The sequence below is a fragment of the Onychostruthus taczanowskii genome, unplaced genomic scaffold, assembly GCF_017590055.1.
Source record: "Onychostruthus taczanowskii isolate IOZ18803 unplaced genomic scaffold, ASM1759005v1 scaffold1, whole genome shotgun sequence".
Taxonomy (NCBI): Eukaryota; Metazoa; Chordata; class Aves; order Passeriformes; family Passeridae; genus Onychostruthus; species Onychostruthus taczanowskii.
Window position 1 is genome coordinate 2796944 of NW_024496525.1, and position 25313 is coordinate 2822256.

At 36.4% G+C, this 25313-nt stretch overlaps 1 protein-coding gene across 8 annotated transcripts in view; it reads left to right on the forward strand.

Moving 5' to 3' along the window:
- PHF21A (PHD finger protein 21A) overlaps positions 1-25313 on the forward strand; it is a 125497-nt gene that overhangs the window by 28650 nt on the left and 71534 nt on the right. For 4 of the 8 annotated variants that reach the window (XM_041397254.1, XM_041397245.1, XM_041397280.1 and 1 more), the window contains 4 exons: positions 2448-2488; positions 6215-6350; positions 10578-10610; positions 12706-12792. In XM_041397254.1, coding sequence (XP_041253188.1) covers positions 6297-6350; positions 10578-10610; positions 12706-12792 — 174 coding nt within the window. In that variant the 5' untranslated portion in view covers positions 2448-2488; positions 6215-6296. The remainder of the gene's footprint in view (positions 1-2447; positions 2489-6214; positions 6351-10577; positions 10611-12705; positions 12793-25313) is intronic. The other 4 variants (XM_041397270.1, XM_041397296.1, XM_041397262.1 and 1 more) reach the window with 1 other exon arrangement.

Consider the following 25313-nt stretch of genomic DNA (forward strand, 5'->3'; position numbering starts at 1 on the left):
TCTACCAGAAAAATGCTAAGAGCAGTTGAAAATTTATATCTGTTTAAGATGCTTGGGATTATCAATCTTGGGTGTTTGTTCTTCATTCCTCTGTCTCAATTCTCTGTTTAAGTAAACCTGTGTGTGTCAGGCACAAGTTTTTCTGTGTCTCTCATTAGTGTGCTCCATATGAAGAAACCAATTTTTTATTTGCCATAGGGCTTAGATGCTGAGTTTAAAAAGTCATGCAAATCAAAAGTTCAGAATTACATGAAATTCAATTGATACTTCATTCTTTGTGCTTGTTCTCTCTACTAAATGAAGTAGGTATGTTAGTAAAAATAGTGTACCTGCGTGAGGGCAGAATTTTGTGTTGCCAGAGGTTTGACATTCAAAGGTTAACCTGTTCTAAACACTAAAGAAAAAGCCTGCAGTAAATTATCTACAGAAGAGGATGCAAATGTATTTCCATTCCCTATATAGGTCCTCTCTAAGTGACTTCTCCAAGGCAACACAGTGGTTCACTTGGATAGTCACGATTAAACTCCTTGTGTTCTAAACTTTGTCCTTGGGAGCTCCTGGCTTCTGAGTCTGGGGTTGCAGCAAGATTAAATGCAATATGAAGGTTTGTAACTGTGCTGCTTTTTTCTGCACAGTTCTATCTTGATGGAGCCAGGGTCCTGCTATGGAGGCGAGTCTCTACGTAGGGGGAAAATAGGAAGGAAGGAACAGTTGCTGTTATTTTTAAGTGACAGCTTTCTTGTCAGGTTGTGTGTACTTGTGTTACAAGTAAATCGATACTTTTCTTTTTTTTAAATAAAAATCATGCTTATTTATTCTAAGACTGCATTTGCAGATGTGTAGTACTGTTTTGTTTAGCTTTCCAAAGGCAGTAATCTAGAGCAGTGAGGTTTTTTATTATTATTATTTTTTATTAATAACCATGGACAGATAGTTGTAGTTGCTTGTTGAAGAGGGCACTTAGTACTTGCATGATGAAAGGCTTTCTTCTGTAGGTCTCTGGACCAATTAAGTGACTGATTGATAGTGGGAGGTGGAGGTGACAAGTAGGATTTTAATACCAAAAAGAAACAACTAGAGTTTGAGACTAATAACTGTCTCTTCAGCACCCTCAAAAATGGCAGTATTTAAAATTTGGTAGCATCCAGAACGAACGTACTTACTTTGAATACAGCCTCAAAACAGTTGAGGTTTACTCATACTTCCATACTTCCCAGCTCATACCCTGTCATGGTACCAGCTGGGTGTTATGGAAACTTACCTGAAATTGCTCTAAAGTTAATCATCATCTGTAATATTCTGTGGTTCAAAATGCACAATAAAATTTGAGACTAGGAGACTGACAATGCTGTCACTGCCAGCAGTAGGCTTCCTGTTTTCTTTTGTGTTCTTGGTGGTCATCAGCACCCAGTTCTGATGGAAACCCTCCACTTGTGCTGGTCTCCAATGAGCCAGAGATGATTGTGACTTTCTACTGCTATATCTTTTTATAAGGCTGGGGCTTAAACTTCAGCTCTGTGATGACTTATGTGTGGATAAAAACATCTGTAAAGGTCTTGTTAGCTGTGAAGTTAAAGCTTCAAATACACTAATATAGTATTTTACTCGAAAATTGGGAGTATTTTGGAGCCTTTTTTTAGCATCAGGCAAAGTAATTGAGCAAATGAGTTATCATTTATATTGTAACTATCTTTTTAGAACTCTGACTCATGAGTTTTTTGTGATTCATGTGGTGATTTCAGAGGTATTACCTTGCTGTGCTGCAGAGTGTTCTACCCGTGACCAGGCAGCGTAACAGGCAGTGCCTCTTCTTGGCCTCCACCTTTGTGTCCCACCATACTGGCTTATGCTGCTGCTTGTTTCAGTCCCCAGCAGTGCTCTGGGATTTGAGCTCTGGTGACTGAGCTGACCTACCACCTGCTCTAGCATCTTTGGGGGTTGGTGTAACCTCTAGCAGAGATGGTGGGCAAATGTCTAGGGTGGGTAACCTCGTCATATTTAGCTGTGGGAACTGACAAGGCTTATGATATAGATCTTAATAGATCTATAATGGAGAGCAGGTCTTTCCCCATGGGAGGGGAACGGTGACCTCACACAGAACTAGAAAAATTTGTACCTCTAATTGTTTCTCCCCTTAAATAATAGTAATAAAAACTAAAAACTAAACTAATAGTTTTTATTTTAATCCAGATTAAAATTGTAGGTCTCCTTAGTTTTCCCTGCCACTTTGAACAGATTTTCTTTCAAAGTGGTGTTCTCTAGTTAGCTTCAGCATTTTAAAAAAAATTACAACTCCCCTGAAGAAAAACCAACCAAAAACCCCTTTCTAAAGTCCCAACCCTTCCCTCTCTAACTTTTCAAATATTTGATTTTTTTTTTGTTTCAAACTCCAGTTAAAAATATTTGTAATTATCTTTTTTGTTGTTGTTGTTGTTTTTCTTTTGTAGGAGGGGGTAGAGAGCTGAAAGGGATAACTTACTCAAAACTGGTAAGTACTTCTTCCCAAGGCTAAAATGGCTTACCTAATAATACATTATATGAAAAGCTGGCATCCATTCCTGGAAAAGTTTGATGGTTACTGAAACTGAAATTGTATCTATTCTTATATTCAGGAATTAAGTCTTAAAAAGTAAATGTTGCTGATGGAAGCCCCAGTCTTATAAATAAAATCTCTCTAAGGCTGAGATTTGGGCCCAGGGGTCTGTAAGCATAATGGACATTTAAATTCATCTACTCAAAAATAATTTTTTTTCTGTGTAATGTGAAAACTAAATTTATTTGAAGAATTTTTTGGCTCAGGAAGACTTCTCTCTAAAATTCTGAGTTATTTAGAATCCTTCCATACACACCGAAGGCATTCATGGCTTTGTGTATGTCCTACCTTTGTTTATATCAATGTATATGTCTTGTCAGCTGTGTTTCTAGTGTAGCTTCCAAAATAGTCGTAGCTGAAATAGTATTGTAATATTTTAAAGATTCCCATGTAGATTGTATTTAATTGAGATAACACAAGTGTGAATCACTTCTGTGATTTTTCATTCAGTCTTTGAATATTTAAATAGTCTATATGCAGTACATTGGGGCACTTATCTCAGTATGAAATTATAAGTCTTGAAGCAACCATTTAAGAAATAAATAATTATTGGTAATAAATGAATGCAAGCAAGAAATTGAATGGAGAACTGCTGCCTCCAATAGTTGAAATCCATCCAAAAATGCCTTATTTACCTCTTGCTCAGTGTTCTTCCTGGCTGAGACTTGGAAGTATGTCTGGATGTACAGGAGGTGCATGTACTCCTGAATCCTGTGCCTTTCTTTTGGAAATCACCCATTCTGGTATTGAGCAAGGCATTTGCTTGTTTTCCTTTAAACATAATGAGATGAAGAATTTTTTCAGGCCAAGCCATTCATGCAGTTTCAGTCATCTACAAGCTTTTTACTTGAAATAATTCCGCTACCGTAAGAGTAAAGTGGAAAATGCACAATGTTCTATGATTAATTCAGAGATGGTTTTACACGTCTTTGACTGTGGTATTGTAGATAGTTTATAATGCTACTGAACTTAAGTTTTTTAATCTTCCCTTTAAATTCAGTCTAAAAGAAAAGTTCAAAAATACTGAAAGTTTTTGCACTAGCAAAATGTATAGCCACTTATGTAGTTCTTTACCTCCTCTCAAAGGAAGTATGAGCAATATTTAACCAGGTGCCCTCATAGATATGTATAGACATTATTCTATGTAAACTGGAAAAAAGCAGTTTAGGTTTTGCTGGATGTAAGAATTGTTTGGGGTTTTTTTGGATTTTATTTTGGGCTCTTTTTTGTTTTTTTTAACTGTATTGGTTGTGTAAAAGGTACTTCAGGGGAATTCTAGACAGGGATAACAGAATAGCTATTCCTGCTTGGGAGGGGAAGCTACAAGTGTGTGTTCTAGAAATAAACATTGTATATATTTTATATTCAGAATTTGGCAACTTGACCAAACTTTTAAATGAAATATATTTTTTCATGTTTATACCCCTATAAACATAGTTAGGCTGAGCAACTACTTTTTTTCTGCAAGGCAGTGTCACTTTTTCCTTGAACCTCTTAAAAATTAATTTTGAAAAATCTTGCTAGCTGTTCAAGGCATAGATGCAATTAGCTTGGATTAGTTTTTATGAACCATCAATATTGCAATTTCTATCTGTCAAATTAAGTTGTGCATTAATAGGAGTTGCTCAATCTTCATATGTTCTTTTACAGAAACACTGTGTCATATTAGCCATGAACATGTTTTGGACCTTACATATATTTAAGTGATGGATATTTTTTACGTTCTTTTGGATCTCTTTTACGTTCAGTTGAGAGAACTGTTTTGCTGTTCTGCACTTATGTTTGATGTTAGCATGTAGCTGCTGAGCAGTGCAAATTATTCATCATGTGTGCCTTCTGATTTTTTGGAGACACACTGAGAAAGAAACTGACCATATCTGCCTGTCTTTACCCTGAAACTGAATTTCCAAGGGTCACAAAGTCTTCTACCCTCTGCAGTGGGTTCCAGTTTTCATTAACCAGTCTCCCACGTGGTTTTCTGAAGCATGGCTTCTTTTGAAACTGCAGTAGTGGGGACTCAAAGCATGCTATAATTGTTCTTGTCAGTGAGTGGAAGTAATAATCCGTGATTCTGTTTTCTCATTACTGTTGGTGGTAATAGGACAGGGAGCTACATGTAATTTCCATGTATCCCTCGATACAGATTACAATTTTATAGAGACTAGTGCTGCAAAGGCAGCTGTTTTCACTCATCTGTGTCACATGTGGGAGAGGCCCTTGCAGAAGGTCATTTCATGTGTTGGCTAGAAAGTTTGATCAGGCCTTTGTTATTTAAATAAGTAACTTTAGGCTAGCAGCAGACAACACTGACAAAGAGTTTAAATGTAATGTGTTTTAACTTCCCTTTATAATCTACTCTTTTTGTAACATATTTCTGTTTGAAAAGATAAATGATAAATAAACAAAACAAAACACTCGCCTTCAACCTTTTTTTTTTTTTTTAGGAGTTCATAAATTTGTCCACTACTTCAGTTTACTGTAGTAAGACAGTATTAAAATAAAATTCTTTAACTTATGGGAATTACTCTTTTTTTACAGCCTGCATGTCTAATCAAAGCTGTCAGGATCCTTTTGAAAACATTGTAGTCTCATTAGGAAGGCCTCTGAATTGGCAACAACACCTGTGCAATGAATGTGAGCAATTTTCAAAGAATAAAAAAATAGGAACTATTTTAACACTGCAGCAATTCCTTAATTGTGGTGTCTGGATGGAAAAGTGACTGGAAAAATTGCTATATAATGTTTTCCAGTGACTTTCATGTGTTTGCATTTATATATGTTTTTACACAGGTTCCACTCTGATTTGTGCCTATCGGAATCTTAATCCTGTTTCAGAAGCTGATACTTTTAACATATTTCTGAAATAAAATCTTTTGTCCAGCATTCAGGGCTTTTTGAAGTATTTTTGATAATGCTTTTCTATGTCAGAGATTGGAGGGATTAATTTGTTTGTAGTACAAGTGAAGATGCTAAACTTTATACTTGTGATCTACAAGTAGATTTCCAAGATTAAAAAGATTATAAAATGAATCTTTTTGAAATGTCTTGTGCTGCTTAATATCACTCTTCTGTTCCTTCAGAACAGATTTCAACTGAAATTACTACCTTGGCACAAACTTTAGACAAAGAGTTATTAATATATTAATGTTGTTCTGTTAAATAACATGCACTGTCCCATCTAAGAACAGCTCTATAGTGTCATGAAAGTGTGTTAATGCAGTACATTCAATTTAACTATTTCTTGTGGTTGTAGAATTTTATTCTCCAGAATAGGTTTTCATCTACACAGATTTTTATAACATTCTCCGTAGTTAAATTTGCTAATTTAATATGCAACTGCAATGGGATATTGGTAGGAAATAGCTGCCTGCAAACTAAGATAAGGGATAAGTATGTCAACTTTGGGATATGTGGGAAGTAACAAATTTGGCTAAATGACTCCAAGGCAGGCATTTTGTAGAGCCTGCAGATTTCTGGTGTTCAAAGGCTGACTGTATTTAGGCTAGAAAGCTGCATTTGAATATAGTTCTCTATTGAATTCCTGGTGTGTTATAATCTCTTTTTTTTTCAAACGGACTCTTCTCCTTCACTAACCAAAACAAAACCTTTATTTTTCTATAGGACTGGTGTTAAAGAGGAAACCAGGAACTAAAGGCACTGGAATCAGCAAAGACACTTCTAGAGAAAGTGGAGAAGGTAGAGAATGGAGCTGCAGACTCTACAGGAGGCTCTGAAAGTGGAAATTCAGGTTCACCAGGTAATTTATGTACTTTCTTACTTTAAAGCAATAGCAGCATTAGTACTGCTAATTAGTATTACTACTAATGGGAGCATTAAGCAATAGCACTACAACTATAATAATAATTGTTTTATAAGCTTGAAACTACTTCAGAATTTTATACTCTGCATTTTGACCTGACCACCTGTTGTTTTTTAGCAAATGTGGAAAATCTACATATCAAACTGTGGGTGGGGATTTTTTTTCTTTGTATTTTGTAGCAGTAATAAAAACATTCTGAAAACAGTGTTCAGCTGCTTCTATCTGGAAGGCTTTTCTGATGTTCTGCAGCCAACTTCAGTATTCAGTTGGCAATGGAGGAATATGGTGGAGGAACTTTGAAGTGAAAGGTATATAGTGCTGCATAGTTTAATCTGGTGCTTCTCTTCTGGAATGTTTTCTACTTCAGTAGGTTCTAAACTATATTCTTGATAACCAAAACGTTGTGGTGCTTGGGCTTTGTAAATTTTTACATGTTGGGTCTTTTTACTAGTAACCTCTTCAATACTATATGGCAGCAAGGTTGCAGTTTGCCATTGTTTTACAATGCCAATGAGGAACTATTACAAGTAATGATACTAAAACCTGATGTAGTAAATACAGGAGGACATATGCATATTAATTCTTAGAAGAAAATTATTACAGCCGTAGACACAGACTAGCTGCAAACTTGAAATGTTAAATTTAACGAGACCTTTTCTAAACATAGTTCTCCAAGTATTTCTGATGCTCTTCAGATATCTGAAACTCACAGTGGATAAAAGAAACGTATGATAATTAACATTGATCAGTGTAGTCCATCATATGGAATTTGGAAAATGTTTCAAAATTGTTTGGTGAGTTGTCTAAAATGTGATCTGGATGGCTTGTTCAGTACTTGTGGCAATGCTGTGCATATTGCAAGAACTTGAATGGGTGAATTGGTAAAATCAAGCTATGTCTGCTTTAGCAAAATATATCTTACAGCCAGGGAGCAAACCCTGAAAAAGCTAAGGATGGATTTCTAGAACTATAGATGAGTATTTTGCTCTCTTCAGTAACTCCAAGGTCTTTGTAGTCAAAACTTCAGTGACCTTTTTTTGTGGAGATAAGGAAGTTCAGAAATTGCCATGGCATTTTGCTGCAGACATAGAAATGTTTAAGGCCAGTAAGTACTTTCTTCAAGTATTAATTACAGTAAAGCAATCACAATGTTAATCATGCTCATGTTAGTATGACAGTGTTTACCCCTTGTGTGCATGTTCATTCCCCTTTATGCCCAAGTGAACCAAAGATTTTAAAACTGAATTTTGAGTAACTTTTAGTGTCTGTTCACAATGACACTGATGAACAGGGATGAAGACTGAGAAAGGTCCAAAAAGACCTTTTTTAAACAGCTTAAAGTTGGTGGGGTTTTTTACTTTCTTTGCTTTAACTTTTCCCAGCTGCCATTAAAAGTGAGCTTTGCACAAAAATCAGCTTTAATTAGATTTGGTTTTAGTTTGTGAAACTAGAAAAACTATGATATCAGAAGGTTGTCTTTTTTAATTCAAGATGCTGTGTATTTCTATAATTAAGGCTAAGAAAAAGTCTATATGCTTACAGTGGGAAATAACACTTGCAGCAAAATGCTGGGTGCTTCAGTAAAGGTTTTGTGAACTATGCTTGCATGGTTATTGCTTGTCAGCATGCACACTGATAAACATTAAACTGGTTTTGACACTTAAAGTCTTCAAATGAAATGCTTGAACTTTCTCATATAGCTCTGAATTTTGCGATATAATATATGAGATATAATATGCTCCTACTTTTCACTCAGGATTTATGAAGAATTGTCTCTTGTCATCTTTTACTTCTCTAGTATTTCTTTTTCTGAGGACTCTCTAACAAAGCTTGATGACACTCACGCAGTCATGGTTTGTTGTCCTGTTGGAAGGGGTGGACAGGTGTCTGTGATGAGCATAAGGAATTCAGCTCAGCTCTGTAGCCAAACCCTCCCAGCTTCTTGATGCAGCGTGTTGCCTGTGACCGCTTACATGGCTGTACAAGTGATGCTCAGTATGATGTGGTTTTGTTTGCAGAATAGCTCCTTGGGTTTTGCCTCTTCTGTTTCATTTCCAGAACTCTGTCTGAAGCTTTCATAATGCTGCTTTGGCAAAGTGTATCTAAAACTACCAGTAAGAACCCCAAAAAGGTGTTTAATTGTTCAGAAAAAGCTACTTTTTTTGTCTACTTTCTATGATCAGAGAATCCAGCATGAATGATGCCTGACCAGATCACTTCTGTATGAGTGCACAACTTGAATATTCAAATGTCTTCCATGTCAAAGCTATATTGCTTGTCCTGAGAAGAGGTGCATCTAAGTCTAAGCAGTTAATTCTGCTGCTGTTTTGACTTAATTAAGATAAATTTGAAACAGACTACTCTTCATAGTTTTGATCACAAGAGGTGTTAAAGGACTTGTATTTAGCTATTCTTACAGAAGGATAGAGTTTCACGGATGATTCCTCAAGCTGATGTGTGGAAGGAACCTTAAGCATCCTTGTCCTTTTCTTATTTCATGGCAGAAAGATTAGTAGCTTTTAAAATACCTTAAATTTAGCTTATGTTTGAGAGGAATATTTTTTTTCCTTAGGATTGCATGACGTAGTACTGTGTGATCCAAAAATTTAGCAATATGTTATGAGTAGTTTACAGTACTGACTATATTGTCTTATGACTGCGTCTGCAGGAGCACTTTATATAAAAACTGACAGATTTGTTGCTTGTCAAGCTCCAATGTGGCAGGAAGCACCGAGGAAAAATAAGCTAAGTCTGTTCCCGTGATGCCGAATGGCAGCATGACGAAACAATAATATTCAGAGTAGATAAATGCCAAGTGATGCACTTTGGAAAAACGGGCCCAGTTTTACATCTGCAATAGCAGGCTGTGAACTGGCTGTTGGCACCATGGAAGGAGTTTTTGCAGTACAGAGTACTTGAGTGTTGCACGTAGTTTTAAACTTTGTCTCCAGATGATAGAGACAAACTAGGGAGTTATGGAAGAGTGCCAAGAGTGAGCAAAGCAATGGAATGATTTGTGCATGAGGAGTCATTTGGTCTGAAGAGGTGAAGACTGATGGGGAAATATGTGGTGTGGAAAAAATGTAAGAAGGAGCTGCATAGAGAAGCAGCCATATAATCATACAGTGTCTTAAGTTGGAAGGGATCTGTAAGGATCATCAAGTCCAGGTTCCAACTCCTCTTGACTCAAGTCAGCTCTGGTTTTCTGTAATCGTATTAGTCCTTTATGCTTGCATTGTAAGGAAACAGATTCAAAAGAAAAAGGAGGTCATCCTTTTACATAAGAGTCCTGTAATTTAACTTGGGAACTTACCATCACAGAATTTAGAATGGTTTCCTGGTTCAAAAAGTAATTAAAGCAGATCAGTGGAAGAAATGTGTTTTAGTAGCTACTAAACCTAAGACGCAATCTTTGAAAACATTAGAGAAATACATTTCTACAAATTTACAAAAAACGATGTTAGGAGTTTTTGGTTTACATTGTGTCTTCATTCTGGCCTCTGGTTTTCTTTGGTAACTTTTGCCTTGCTTAGCAATAGACAGCATTCTCCTGCAGCTGCCTGAAGGAAGTGAGAGAGGAAGAATAGTGAATGGTAACAATCTGTCTGTTTTCCTTTGGATGTAGAGGGCATCTCTTCTACAATGATCTCAATCTCTCTCTGAGGGAGAAAAGTGGCAAAGATACTTCTGAACATGGGTCTTCCATCTGGTACCAGCCAAGTCAACACACAGGCAGGGCTTTAATACTTGAAACATTCTGCCCTTGAATATACAAACAGCTTTTGTGCCTGCAGCAGATATCTGTGGTTTGTGTTTCTTGTGACTGCAAGCAAAGAGGCCAGCAATTCTAGAGGAGGCACAGCTATTAGATTATCTTACCCAGCTGGCTTAAATTGTCTTTAAAAAGCATCACTTGTTCAAGAGCTGTTTAGGAGGAGCAAAAGTGATGGCTTAGTACAGTACTTTTACTGTATTAATAAGAATGAATATAATACTGAATGAATAAGAATGAATATAATACTGAACTCCAGGCTTTGCTATTGAAATGCTGTAAACAAAATATTTTGCTTTTATAAAGGTTCTTTAAAAATACTGAATTTTAAATTGTTCAAGATATTCATAATGAAAATTTTCATTGTATTGTCGTTTTTTTTTTCTTTCTAGAAATTGGTTGCCCAAATGAAGCAAGATCCACAGGTAACTATTTATTTTATATTAAATAATTTTCCTTAAAATGCAGGAAATTACAGTGCATGAAGTAAATGATTTTAGTTATTTCTAGATCACCTTCTTCCTTGCTAACACAGTGTTTAGAAGAAAAGTTGTTCATAAGTTTTTGAACAATGACTGTTGGATTGTTTAAAACAAAACCAAAATTCTTGCTATTATGGAGCTTTTTGCCTCGTGCATATTCTTAATAGTTTAAATCAAGTGACTTTTCTGGGCTGTGGTGCAGTTCAGATGAGCAGTAAGTTTCTGATTCTATTGGAAGCTGCTCTCTAGAAAATCTGCCATTATTTGCAATAACTTTTTTCATTTTTGGAGTATCAGAAGGTTTGCAGTACAAGAAGAGAGAGGATATTCTGTCCAAAAAAATTTTGTCAGAACAATATAGCTTAAGGTTGTGTTGAGATTGTCTGTCTTGGGTATCTTAGCAGCCCCGTATTGTCCATAGAACGGACACTTGGCCTTGGGAAGTTTCAGAACTTCTAAATTTGGATAACTGGACTCCCTGCATAGACAGCAGAAGCCATCCCTTTCTCAAAGACTGCGTAAGGTCCCTGGGTTTTCTTATACAGCAGATAAACACTCTTGAATGGGGAGTGCTCTGTCGCTCTCAGACCAGTCTGAAATGTTGAGTAGAGGGATAAAGGCTGCTCACTTGAGGCTTGCTGTTAAGATCTCCCATCCCCATACAATAGTAAATGTCCTGTAATTTTCTGAGTGTACTTTTTTTTTCTGAGCTCAGTGAAGTGAGAAGACAGCTTTTAATAACACTCAAGCAGTTAAACCTCTGACAGGGAGGGTTAAGCAGGGTGTATTGAAAAATCTGGTTTTTGAATGTTGTTATTCTGATGGGATTGGGTAAGATCTGCTGCTTGTATTTGCTGGTCCAGTCTGCTAACAATTAGTCTGCAGAGCAGTTCACTTTCAGTTCATACTTGCTAAAAGTGAGGTCATGCTTCAAGCAGCCATGCAAAGTTCCTAGAATCAGGAAAATATATCTGGTCCCTGTTTCCAATGCTCTTAATGCATTTTTATCCCAGGTTATTAAGTAGAATCTGGAAGTAGGGAGGATGACTGGTCAATATCTGGTTTTGCTGGAATCAGAGGCTATCTGCAAACTAAGATCAAAGTGCATTTCAAAATTAGAGGAATGTAAAAATAAGGAATATGCATGAACTTCCTGTGCTTATGTTAGTCGTGTGTTTTAATATTTCGGCTTAGCAGACTAAACCTGCATAATCAAGTATGAAAACTTTGCAACATAATTGATAACAAAAAAGTGAGAAAGGACAAAAATTAAGGAGAGCTTGAATCCCTGTCACATTTCTGCAGGGCTTCACAGGTTTTAAACCAAGGACAGACGTTTCTTTAATTTTTTTTTTATTTCAGTAGAAAAGAAAAAGTCCTGGTAAAAATGGTTTTCTGTCTGCATCTTTCTAGTGTTGCTTATGGCTTTAGAATCTGAAACTTTGAAAAGTGCTACTCTGAGCAAAGTGCTAATATGAATGATGTGTCAAGGCAAATATAATTCTCTTTAGCACAGTTTAAGGCATAAGCATACGTGGAAATAAGGACTTAAGTATGTTTGCCTTCAATTGATATATGTGTCAATTAAGATTTAGTAGGTATGCTTGATACTCTACATAGCTAAGTGTAAATGTCTATGCGTAAGTAGCATAGATGAGAATGTTTTAGATAATATACCATAGTGTACTGTTGTATACAGTATGATACTGTTGTATTACATATTAACAAACATTTATTGTTTAATTTGTAAACTAGATGAAATGTACAAATGTGCTTTATAATGTGATAAGCACTAATGGATGTTTTAATGAAATCTTCTTTCCAAACCGGGTTATCTCTTTGAGTGCTAGAAAGGTCCTCTGATTATTGTTGCACTCAGTGACTTAAATAAGGCTTTGTTGAGCCATTTGAATTTTATTGGCTGTACATCCAGAGGTGCTGTATTTGTAGTGCACTATGCAAGAACAAAACAAACAAACAAAAAAACCCACCTTCCTGGTACTACTCTTTGTTAACAAATGGAATATCTTTCTCACAGATATTTTTTCTTTCTAATCAGAATGCTGATTTGAAGAAACAACTTCATGAACTTCAAGCCAAAATCACAGCTCTGAGTGAGAAACAGGTAGGGAAACAGATATGTATTTTTAACACTGTGTTCTAAAGATGTCTCTTTTCCCAGCTTCCAAGAGAGCTGCTAAATCTTTAAGTGCAAAAATAAGCGTGGGCAACCAGACGTTTTTGATTTTTATTTGATTTCTCAACAAAGGATAGAATGAGTTATTGTGAGTCTATCAAACAAGAAACTAGTTTAGTCAGTGGAAGTTGTAGCAATATTTCTTGTGTTGAAACTAACCTTTTTTACTAAGGGAGAGGGAAAAATGGATTAATTTTGTCATTCTCTTTATTATTATCTTGAAACAACATCTGAAATCAACCATTCTGGTTTAGACAAATCTTTAGATTTTGACTTAGCAGATCGACACTGGGTGTACGGGTGAGTATGCTGGAACTTTTCTTAATGTCAAGACCAGCTAAATGTATGTCAATTATGGGTACTTAATAGACAATTTGAAAATTAGTTGGATGCTTTTACCATGATAAATTACACCACAATTGTCTTATGCTTGCCATTTGGTAGGAATTCTGTTTGACAGCTCTAAAGTATGAGTAATTATTACAACTGAATACTTAATGGAAAGACTGTTGAACTTGAACATGGGCCTTGTGAATAGCAGGAAGAAAAAGACATAATATTGAGATATCTGCAGAACTTATTCTCACTGTTATTTTTTAAACATAAAAGAGCAACACATGCACAAACCCCTCATACACCACACTATCCCATCCCCAGTAAACTGACTTAAGCAGTCTCTTAATTGTGTTGCTTAATATGTCAATAATGGAACCAAATTAGATCAATAGATTAGACCTTTGAAGAGGAAAACATTTTAGATCATTGGTAAAATGCATGAGTGTCACAACTAGATACCTCCATTTGTCTGTTACTAGCTGCATGTCTTCTGTTTTGAGTATTACTATCCCTACAAAAATAGCCAGGCAGTGATTTACATTTATCTAGAAATTTTGTTTACTGAAAAAAATATAGTATGTTTTAATAGGGGAACAGTGAATCTAAGATGAAACATGTAAGGATAAAAAGGAAAATTATTTTTTAATGAGAATAGTAGTTCAACAAAAACTGAGGTTTTGCTGATGTGATAGCATGTCTCTCTTGAAGATGATTTATTCTCTAAAACCAGCATGAGCCTCTGCATGTGGCTATGTCTCACAGCAAGCTGTTTCAGGATTCTCTGGTAAGCTCTGGATGCCCATGGTAATTTCAAAATGAGCTTGTCTTGATGCCATGAAGCAAGCTGTATTGACTACGAGTTCACGTGATGAGCATGGACAGGCAGTGAGACACTGAGTGGAATGTAAGAAAGCAAGTACATCCTACCATAACTTTTAATCTTGTATTTATAACTCTGTGAAGTTATGCTGCAGAATGGTCTATACTAACATGTATTTTAAATTACTCATCACTAGAAATTGAGCTATATTTTTTCTACTGAACTCAAAGTGCTAAAGTACACTTGTTCATGGGATGAACATGGGTTAAAGTTTCCAAAAGATGTTGAAAAATAAGTTTGAGTTTTCTTCTACCACACAGTGAATACAGTCTGTATGAAGTCACAGTAGTTCCTTCTTTGTATTTTTGTGCGTTTGATTCTCAGAACAGCAGTAAACTTCTCCATGATTGCTGAAGTTTAAATATTTTGTTATCTCTACTACTGGACTGCAGAGCTGCCAGTGTTCCAGATGATAATGTTGTTAAAGTAGTATGCATGGTAAAATGCAATGGTCATGGTAAATAAAAGTTCTGGGAAAAGAACCACAACTTCCCTGTGCAGAGAAATGCTCACTCCCTGTTTATTTGCAGGAATCTGTTGTATAGAAATCTGTGGCTTAGTAATGCAGTTAAGCAGCACCTTAGAGACTACAACAAAGCTCTTCTTCTGTTTTCACTTTCACTTCTCTTCAGGAAAAAATCATTATTATCAATTGCTTTATGGGCAGGATATTAATTAGCAATTTAATTTTCACACAGCATGGAGAAATATGCAGTTTTGCACAGTAATTATAATGGTTTACGTTTTGCAGTGCTTGTGTTAAGAAGGGGTGCAGCATGTTGTAATCTGTACTCTTGAATAGAGCCAGGTAGTTCTGGTGCCTGATATTCGATGAGAAAACTCTGAGGGCCCAGCTCCACTGTGGACAGTGATACGATGCATAACAATCACTGTTCAATAAGCTTTTAATGAAGTTTGAGAAACTAAAGTTCCAGCCTATGTGGTGTCCCTACCTGGAGACATGGAGCTGAGATGCTGGTGTTAGAGAGGCAGAATAATGAAATATTTTTGGCTTGTGAAATGTTATGTCACCCTAATGCATGCTTTTTCTTTGCTCTCTTACTTAATGAAGTTGGATGAAGACTTGTGCAAGAACCAAGTCAGCGGTAGGTTTAGCTAAAAGCTTTTAGTTGCTCTAGGACTTCCTTCTGTTTCTGAGGCATTGTGAGAGGAGTGCCGACGCTTGCTGCCGGTCGCTGCAGTGATTCATAGTGCCTGAGGTGTCTTGCTGAGAATTAATAATGACAGTTCTGTTCAGAAGTTTGTGAAATTGAGGAGATCCGGCAAAGTACAAAAAGAAAGCAAGTAGGTTGTACGGTGTGTAGGCTTAAACCTAAAAAAAATTGTTAGCTGATGCAGGGTTGAACTGTTACAGCATAAGGTATGTCATATATTCACATGTTTTTTGAAAATGTCAGAGGTGAAAATAAAGGCTTTGATTTGTTACACCTGAGAGATGATGGAGCAATGTATGCGGAGTGTGTTAACACTTGAAAGGAAAACTGCAAAAAGAGAAAAAACTTAACTGAAGATACCTTGCATTTAAAGCCCTGTGAGCTTGAACCCTTCAGACAAGTAGATTTCCCTCTGCTAGTCTCCTTGTATTATTTTCACAGAGTTGTAAACTATGCTTATTTTTCTAACCTGTGGGCAATAAGTGAAATTCAGTTTAATAGTCTTGCTCCTCAGCTATAAATGTGAGACCTGCAGCTTGGAAACTCAGAATACATTGGTTTTATAAATGGTTTCCTCTTTCTTTCCCTCTTCAGAACCCCCCTCTTCAGTAAACAGAAGTCAAGAGTAAGTTTTTCAGAGCAGTTGTAATTGACAAATCTAAGGTTGGGTTGTAAATGTGAATTAATTCTGTTGCTTTGGAGCACCATTTATTTCTATATTTTCACATCTTTAGAAGAAATTCATAATCAAAGTCTAGCACTTTTTCCTTTGCTTTTTATTCCATGATAGTGTCTTCTCTTGGCATTCTGATTTGTAAAATTTTACCCACAATTACTTTGCACTACTCAGATTTTGTCTGGGTTAAATACACTCTTTACAATACAAAAACTTAAAGAATGTATTGTAAATTTTTTTTCTGTGAGGAAGTTTTTAGTGTATACTTCTTTTTTGTTTGTTTTGGGGAGATGGGGTGGAAATTGTTACCAGTGACACTGGTGAAAGGCTTAGGTAGAGCACGGCTAGCATAAAGGAGGAAGGGATGTAATCTTGAAGTAGTACCTTTTCTTCTGCCTCCTTTCCTTCATAGTTAATTTAAAAAACAAAGTATATGCACTTACAGATACATAATGACTAAGTCTCTTCCTGTAGTTGCATTGAAATTCATTGTATCTCTAAGAATAGTGTTGTGAAAACTAGACTTGTATTCTAATGTATTTCCTCTTGACATGTAAATAATAAAGTGGGTCCCTTTGTTGTTTTGATTTCTGTATATATGCAGGAAAAAGTGATCAAAAATAGTTGTCAGCATATATATGCTATATGGAGATGCTTGTGGTTTTATTTTTTCACGGGGGAAAATCTTTAACATACGTTATTGTGAAGAGCAGTTGAAACGGTGGAATATAATTAGAAAAAATGTACACCATAAAAGTAAGTTTATTATTATCAATAGGCAAATCTAGTCAATTTTGCTTGTGTTTAGAGTTTACAGCAAATTGAGATAGATGAGATTATTCTAAGTCCTGTATGTTCAGGGTGAGACTCCTTTCAACCTTGCCACTAAATAGCAAGTAATGAGAAAGGGTATTTGGGATAGATATGAAAAATGACAGAGTAATTGATCCATGGTTTTGTATAGTTGAATAAAAGTAAACATGTGGTTTAGATTGACAAAGGAAACTTGTTATTTAAGTTTCCAAAAACTGTCAGGAATAGCTTTTAAGCATTACTGTTGCTATATTTATTACAGGTACCATAACTTAGTAATGAAAAGATTGGTAGTGTGCATAAATTCATCCTGTGAGACTGTTCTTCTTGAACAGTTGTCAATCATAGTAAAGGTGAATTTTTATGGAGGCTTTTTGAGCACATTATCAGAAAATTGTTCCCAAAACATGTTCCATCATGTTCTGTAAAGAGAAGCAGCAGTGTTGGGTGAGAGGAACGTAAGCTCAAGAAAGCTGGAGAGCAGGAGGGAAACTGGGTACAGCTAACAGGTAGGAAAGAGCACTTCATGCCTGTGCATAAGAAGGTAGGCAAGGTATGCCTGCATGTTGTAGATGTACCAGATGAGCACCATCACAATTTAGGACTAAAAATCTGGAAATAAATAAAAAGTCACTACTTACTCCTGCCAGTTTTATCTGGAGTTTCTGATACTTCCTTTCTCCACGATTGATTGAGGACACATTAAAATGCCAGTTATTCTGTCAGTAATGGATCAAGTCTGCAAATATGCCATATGAACATTTAATTACTAATAGCTTGAGGCAGGTGATGCCTAATTTCAGTTCCAGTTGTTTGTCTGGAACTGTACATATAACTGTACTAAACACTGATCTTTTTTAAGTAAATGGCCCAAATGATAAAGATATGCTAATTTGCATGCAACTACAACTGCATTTATACCTGCTGTTCATAAAGCAGTTGTAAAATACATGGAAAAAACCTGTTTGTATAATCCTACTTAGACTGTTTGAAGTAGTCAGTCATTTTTTCCTGTCAAAAAGATACTGGTCTATCTGGACATAAGAAATCAGTTAACTGCCTCAGTGAATTGTCGGATCCTTTTGAACCCACTGATAGGTGTGAACAGCACCTGTTTAGAGGTGAATATTCGAAAAATCTGCATAAGCTTACTATTTTAATCTTTGGTATTTATTTAATTTGCATCCAAACATTGTGTGAAAGTGTGAATATAATGACTTCTCATTAAGTTATCATCTTCCATATTCTCAAGATATACTCGCTGAAGCAAATTTTGGACATTGCACAGATGATTGTAGATAGGCAGAGTGCATGCATCTCTCCCTGCTGCCTCTTTTGCCTCAAATTCTCTTGCAAAACTGATGTTATAATCATTTGTATATGACTGAAATATTGCTAAGCTGTCTCAGACCTTTTATAAAGCTTAAATCATGTTTAAACTCATACTGGCATGTAAACTTGGATTTCCCATTCTTCTCTTAATGCAACTCCACCTAGACTTCTCACTGTTGGTTTGTGAACTTAATTTTTACATATCTAATGTACAATTAACACGGGAATAACTCAATTTAGGAAATGTAAGTGTCCGTTTTGTGATGTCATTAAAAGAAAGAAAACCTCTCCACACCTCCCCCCTGCCACTCTTCCCTCAGCACCGATTTTCTGACTCAACTTTTAATTTTTGAGTTTATGCTGTATTTAAGCCAGATTTGGAGGCAGCTGGAGAACTTTTTTAATTGAACCAAGTTGGATACATCTTTCGTCTTCATATAAGCCAGGGCATAGCTCCAAAATAGCCTGCTCTTCTTGAAAATCAACATTGTAGATAGAAAATGGGCAATTAAACTACAGTATTTCCTTGAAAATCCCCTACTGATGGAGAGAGTTGGTTATTAGATGCTCCTGCATGTTTTGACTTGCCGGATAACCTCACACATCAGTAGTTATTTCAAGGCCTACTATTCCCTTTTCCCTTTTATACTTGAAGGGGAAGACAAGTGAAGAATTAGATGATGATGACTGGGATTTAGGCTGTTTTGTATAGCACCCTTAAATGCCTCTTAGTTGCATGCTGGAAAAAGGGATTAAATCTACTAATGAATTTTTATAAGTTAAAACAAATTAAAGTAGTTCATTCTGCTCTGTTCTGCATGCCTCAGTGGAACAACCTCACAGCCACAGAAACAATATTTTTATTTATTGCAAGTTAGAAAAGGAATTAAATCCAGGGATCTGCTTTTCAGAGCCTTATGTATGGATCTTTAGTTACTATCAGAATTGTTTGGTCCCCAGGTTTTCTGAAGTGTGTTGAATTTTGGAAGGCAGAAGAGAGAAAGACAGTGTGTTCATTGTTTAGAATACAGGCAAAAGCTTGTCTCTGATGTTCTTTTCTGCCTGTACTGATTCGAACAGAAGCCACTTCCTGAAATGTGGGGCTTTTTATGCTATGAGTTACTGACTGTAGTACACCCATGGGCTGAAATACTTTTATTACCAAATATTATCTTATTGGTTGGTGCTACACCGAGAACCAGACTGACTCAGGTAAACAGTGTTAGGTGGTGTTTTCCCTCATATGGGTCATGTGTTGTACCCTCATAAGGTATTGAGGAACCACTCAGTTCAACTCCTGCTGCATGGGCTCGAAAAGGACTGAGATGGATGTGATAATGTTGTATTGCTTCTATAATTCTAGTTTGGAATTGGTTTTTGTTAATTATACTGGCTTTTACGAAAGCTTGTCTCTGATGTTCTTTTCTGCCTGTACTGATTCGAACAGAAGCCACTTCCTGAAATGGGGGGCTTTTTATGCTATGAGTTACTGACTGTAGTACACCCATGGGCTGAAATACTTTTATTACCAAATATTATCTTATTGGTTGGTGCTACACCGAGAACCAGACTGACTCCGGTAAACAGTGTTAGGTGGTGTTTTCCCTCATATGGGTCATGTGTTGTACCCTCACAAGGTATTGAGGAACCACTCAGTTCAACTCCTGCTGCATGGGCTCGAAAAGGACTGAGATGGATGTGATAATGTTGTATTGCTTCTATAATACTAGTTTGGAATTGGTTTTTGTTAATTATACTGGCTAGTTAATTATACTAGTCCACTTTACAGGTGGACTAAGGATCCTTTATAGTGGACAAATAAAGAGAAAATACACCTTACTGGAAATTATTTAGAGAGATGACATATTAGGGAAGTGTGAGTGGGCCAAATGAATGTACCCTTTATAAAAAGATTTTTTTTTTGTGTTTTACTTTTCTAACTGAATGTTGTCTGTCCTTATTACTCTCACTATGGATTTTTTTCCTCATTTTGTTGTGGAGACTGTGATAGTCGTGAAGGGCTTAAAGGGTGAACATCCCTAAAGTATTAAAAGGTATGAAGTCTCTGTGCTTTCTTTTCTATATTGACACTGTTGGAGGTAGAGAATGCAGTCTTCATCCTTAGAAAATCTTGATGTTCACTGAAGTGATAAGCTGGTTCAGATTTCATTTTCTGTTCATGGAATTAAGAGGGGTTTTTTATTTCTTCAAATATGGGCCAAGTCAATGTGAATTCACTATTTCTGGTCATTACACAGAGTCACTTTCTTTCAGTATACTATTCACTTCTGAGTTAACTTCTCAAATACTTGTTCTGACCTTCAGAAACTCCAGAAAGTGTATAGTTTCTTTAGAGCAACTTTTCTGCTGCTATTAGATTGCAAGTTAGCAGAGACATCTGACATAGTGTCAGGGAAGACAAGTGGTGGCCAGATGAAATGTAAGTTTCCTTGGTGTGGTTTTGTTTTTGTTTTAATTATGTTTCTTTGAGCTTCTTTTTATCTCCTCCTTTGTCCTAAGTTTGTCAAAACTGGTAGTGAAGTGCAAGGGGTCTTCTTCAACTTTCCTCACTAATAGTAATATAACTGGTTAATATAGGCTATAGTGACTGCAGAATTCGATGGAAATTTTGCTGAAATGAAGTCCAGATGTGGGGGAGACACCACCAGGAGGTAAATCAGACAATGGAACCTAATTTTTACCTTTCTGTGTTGTCTTTGTGAAGGCAACTCTCACTCTACTGACTATAGAAAACTACTAGGAAGATTAGGCTTCAGTTCATTACTTCTTTTCCCTACAGAGTTTATCTGATGTGTTCTATGAAAAAGAATTCCTGTTCTATTCTGTCTCTTTTTAATTTAAGTGACTTCTTACAGTAGACTTTTAAAAACTAGCAGGGAGAAAGCCCTCAAGTTCCAATGAGCATATCTTCTTTGTCCTATGAACTTCCTCCAAAGTTACGTGAGGCAAGTTAGAAACAGTTAAGAAGTTATAATTACTTTTTTCCCCCCTGCCTTTTCTTTCTCAATGTTTCCTCAGTAAAATGTTGGCAATGTGTCAATAGTAAATGGCCATTAGTGTGTTAAAGAGTTGAACCCAGCCTGCCCTGTGTAGCAAGGAGAAATGAGCTGGTTTTTTCCTTACTCAATGAGAAAAACCTCAGTGACTGTTTGTACTGTTTGTAGAAGGCAGAACTTGTTTAGCTTATTTTTCCTTTGAAAACAAAAAAATTACATCGGAACTATAATACGTGATGTGAATTTTTGGGATATATGCTTTAGAGCTGCCTCATGTTCTGCAGAACAGCGAGTGACTATCCTTTTATTTTAGACTTCTGAAAATTTGAATACTTGGCAGTATTTAAGCCTGTGGAGTCTTGCTCCATATCCATTCACTCTCTTTATAAATTGCTTCATTTTCAGTCTAGTATGGCAGTTTTTCAGAGCAGCAGTTGGTTCTTTAGAGTTGTGGCCAGCCCAGAGTGCTGTGGAACTGCACGATTGTCAGCAGCTTTCTAGCATCAAAAGCTCCACACACACCTTTGGGCTAGTAATAAATGCTTCAGCAATCAACTTGGACAAAATTAGGTTCTTGGGTTCTCCAACTCATTCTAAATTTTGTCATAGATCTCAAGAAACAGACATATCCCATTCTCCAAGTAAATAATTTGGGGAAAGCAGTTTACAGCATCCCAGTACATTAAGCTCTTAACATTTGTCTGCTGGACAATTTAAATTGTGTGGCCTAAAGGTACTGTTCTCTGTTTGAAACTTAGTTTATTAATAACTTAGTATATTAATTTACTTTAAATATTCACTTAGACATCACTATCACAAATTAGATTTGGACTTTAGCAGTTACAAAGAACTGATGAGAGACTCAGTAATTTCTCTCAAATTACTTTAAAATGCATTCAAGTAGTTGCATAGCTTTGTTTCTGACAATTTCAAGAATCAAAAATGAAATTTCTGTAAATGTCTTAATTTTTGAGCAAAATACAATTTAGTTAAATGAGAAATGCAGATACTACAAATTCAGTTTTGATCTGTTAATGGGAAGATCTTTTGGGGAGGAGTTTTAGTTATGAAATCTGGGAGTTATTATGGATTTGGAGATCAATTTGCATTCTTGAATATTTTCTACAATCTTTTGTTTAGAGCTATGTGCATTTCCTGCAAGCAGGAGCATTGGGTCAGGCCCTCAGTGAGTGTCAATTCAGATTTTAAAATCTAACAAATCCTATGGCTAGAGTTCAGTAGGCATTCATATGACACCATTTTTAATCTTTAGCTTTTCATCTGTTCTACTTAGACTATCTAGCTGAAGGTCTGAAGGCCTTTAAATCCCACTTACATGGAGGGCTACAGAGAGAAGACTTCAAGAACTGACACTTAGAATGCAAATGTCTCCAGGTGCTGCAAGAAGTCAAGCAGTCTCACCAACAGCAGACAAAGAAAATGGTCTGTTGGGCAAAATAGCTTGCCAGCTGGATGGATCTGCAAACACAATTTTTTTTTTTCGTGGTCCCCAAAGTAGCTAGGAGTAATAATACTCATAAAAAGAATACTTAGAAGAGAGGAAATAAATAGCCAAACGTTTTTGGAAACAGCTGTACTACCTGGCTGTACCTTACTGATGCTCTACAATACATTTTCCTGGATAAACCAGGTAAAAACACTGCTGATGGTTTTGTTGTGTCTTTGTAGTAAATGCCAAATGCATTGTGTTTATCATTTGCTGTAGGAAGGTGCATTACGGTAGCATAAAAATGTGTCAGGTTCTGTATCCCTAAATCTTCCTTTTTCTTTTAAGATTGCAGGCAATATTCAAAATATTATGTAGGATGACCCTGCAGCAGTGGTGTGGCACTATATGGGACATTAATATAGTGTACCTGTTTAAGGTAAAATCACCTTGGACTGCAATGTGACAGTGGTAAATTTAAGTCCATGTATGATATGCTGGGGTTTGTATTTGGATAGCAAGTGACAGTTCAGGTTCTCAAGAACAGAGTTTCTAATTTGAAATTCTGCATTTCTTTTGTCCTGCTTTTTAGTTTTGAATGCAAATGCCACTTTTAAACTAAATTCCTTTAGAACAAGAGTTATTATTTAATAAGCTTGTACATCCGCTACAATAGTCAAGTGTGCTTTGAAAGCATTGGCACTACTGCACTGTGCATATGAAGTAATGTAGGTAGCACTTTTTAGAAAGTAAAGGGTAAATAAACAGGTTTTGCCCTTTCCTCTTTCTTTATCCTGCTTATCTCCTTTTACTGTATGAAGTGATTACTGTATTAAGTGATGTAAACACTTTATTCCATAATTTCTTAATGGGTTTGCATCATTTGGTTTTACCTATGTGGAACTAAATTTGATGTACTTCTGAGAATAGTCTTTGTGGGTTCCAAGTTATTCAGAAGTTGCTTGAATGAAAATTGCTGATCATTTGAAGCTTTGCAGTGATAGAATCTCCGTCATCTTCATCGTTTGCTCAATTGTCTTGAATGGTGCCTGTTTTGCTAGCTTTTAAATTTCTCTGTTCAGAAAAGTGTGTTTTAAACACCATATGTATTATGGCATTTAGCAGACAGTGAGCTTCCCTGACCCACTTAACTTACACATACAGTCATTTTGAGCCTTAGCTTTCAAAAATATTTTAGTGGGTCAGATGTCTCCAAAATTTCATTACATCCTTTATTTGCCTTTAAAATATTAATGATCAGCTCTTGCAAAATGCTGATTAGGACTAGAAAATGCTGAGACAAAAAGTTCATCTTAGCGCTTATGGTCCTAGAGGTTTTTCTGTGTTTAGTTACATGTATGAACCCATATTAAATAGTCTTAAGATCTTTTTAGTTTAACTCCCTTCCTTGAAAAGGCAAGGTTTTGGTTACACAAAGGTAAAGGAATTATTGCTTACACAATGTCTCATACACTTCTGTATGAGAGGAGTAATTGGTTGTTGATTAAAAATCAACCCCACTTTGAGGCATGTAGCAGTGGTATTTTCCTGTTTGTTTGGGCATTTTCATTGCAATTATACCCACAACCCATGGGATAGAGTGTCAGTGCTCTCCTGAACAGATTGGGATAGCCAGTAAATCTCAGAAAACAGATTTCTTGCCCCCTCCCTCCCCACCTAATATTTTGAAAATTAATTGTATAAATTTCTGTAAAGTTACGTTTTCTGCTAACAGTGTCTAATACCAGCATGACATTCTAAGGCCGTGCAGAAGTGCTGGGTGCTGTAATAATCCTGGGCTCGCTTGGTAAACTCTACACTAAGACTTGGTAGCATTACTGCTGTGTCAGGCTGAAAGATGAACCAATTACCTTGGACCAGAACCAGGGGCAGGAGTGTGTCTGAACTGAAAGTGAGGAAGGCAGGAGTGCAGAGACCCTGTTAGCAGCCAGCTCTGAGGACAAAGTTTTCACTAAGCTTGGTATCAGCACTGGGTCTTTTTTCTTATCTATGAGTTTGGGTAATGGGGTGTTTGTACTTTGATTGGAAGGTTTTTAGGAGCTTGGCCTGTTCTCCTACTCTTTGTCTGCCTTACTGGTGTTTGGTGAGCAGCATTTGTATCTCTGGCTGTAGCTTCCTCTCCATTATTGAAGAAGTCATGACGTAAGGTGCTGATTGATGCCAAAAGAGAGTTTTATATCTGGTGCTTGGGTTCGGATTCTAAGAGCAGTTACACCCAAATGCCCTCTCAGCTCTTCAGAACAGTTGCCAGTTTGCCGGCCAGTCTAGTTTCTATTTGCTCTGTGTTTCCCAGTGTCCATTTCAGTTTTCATACCTGCTTTTAAGGGAAGCTGCTCAGTGGAGCCACTGTTTACCTCATTCCTGCTTGGACTATTCCTGTTCACTGGAGATGAAACCCTTTTTGAAGTCCACTTACTATTTCTGGAAGTTAGCAAATAGGAGAGACTTTGGAGAGAGGGAGGGATGCATCACCTGAAAAGATGATGCAGCTTGTGCATATCTTGTTTGCACTATTGTATGCTGTGGTGGTTTTACAACTGGGAAATGTTCCCAAAGGCCTGTGCTTTCAGTGTGCTGAGAAAGATGTGAAGATGAAGGGTTGCAAAGGTAGTATCATAAGAAATAAAAATCACTTACTATAAGGCTTCAGGTAATTTAATATTTGTATTTAAACTGCTTTGGTAAAGAGTCCAATTAAATTCTATAGAAAACAAAAGTAATAAAAAGTATCCTTAAATGTATCTTTTTTCCA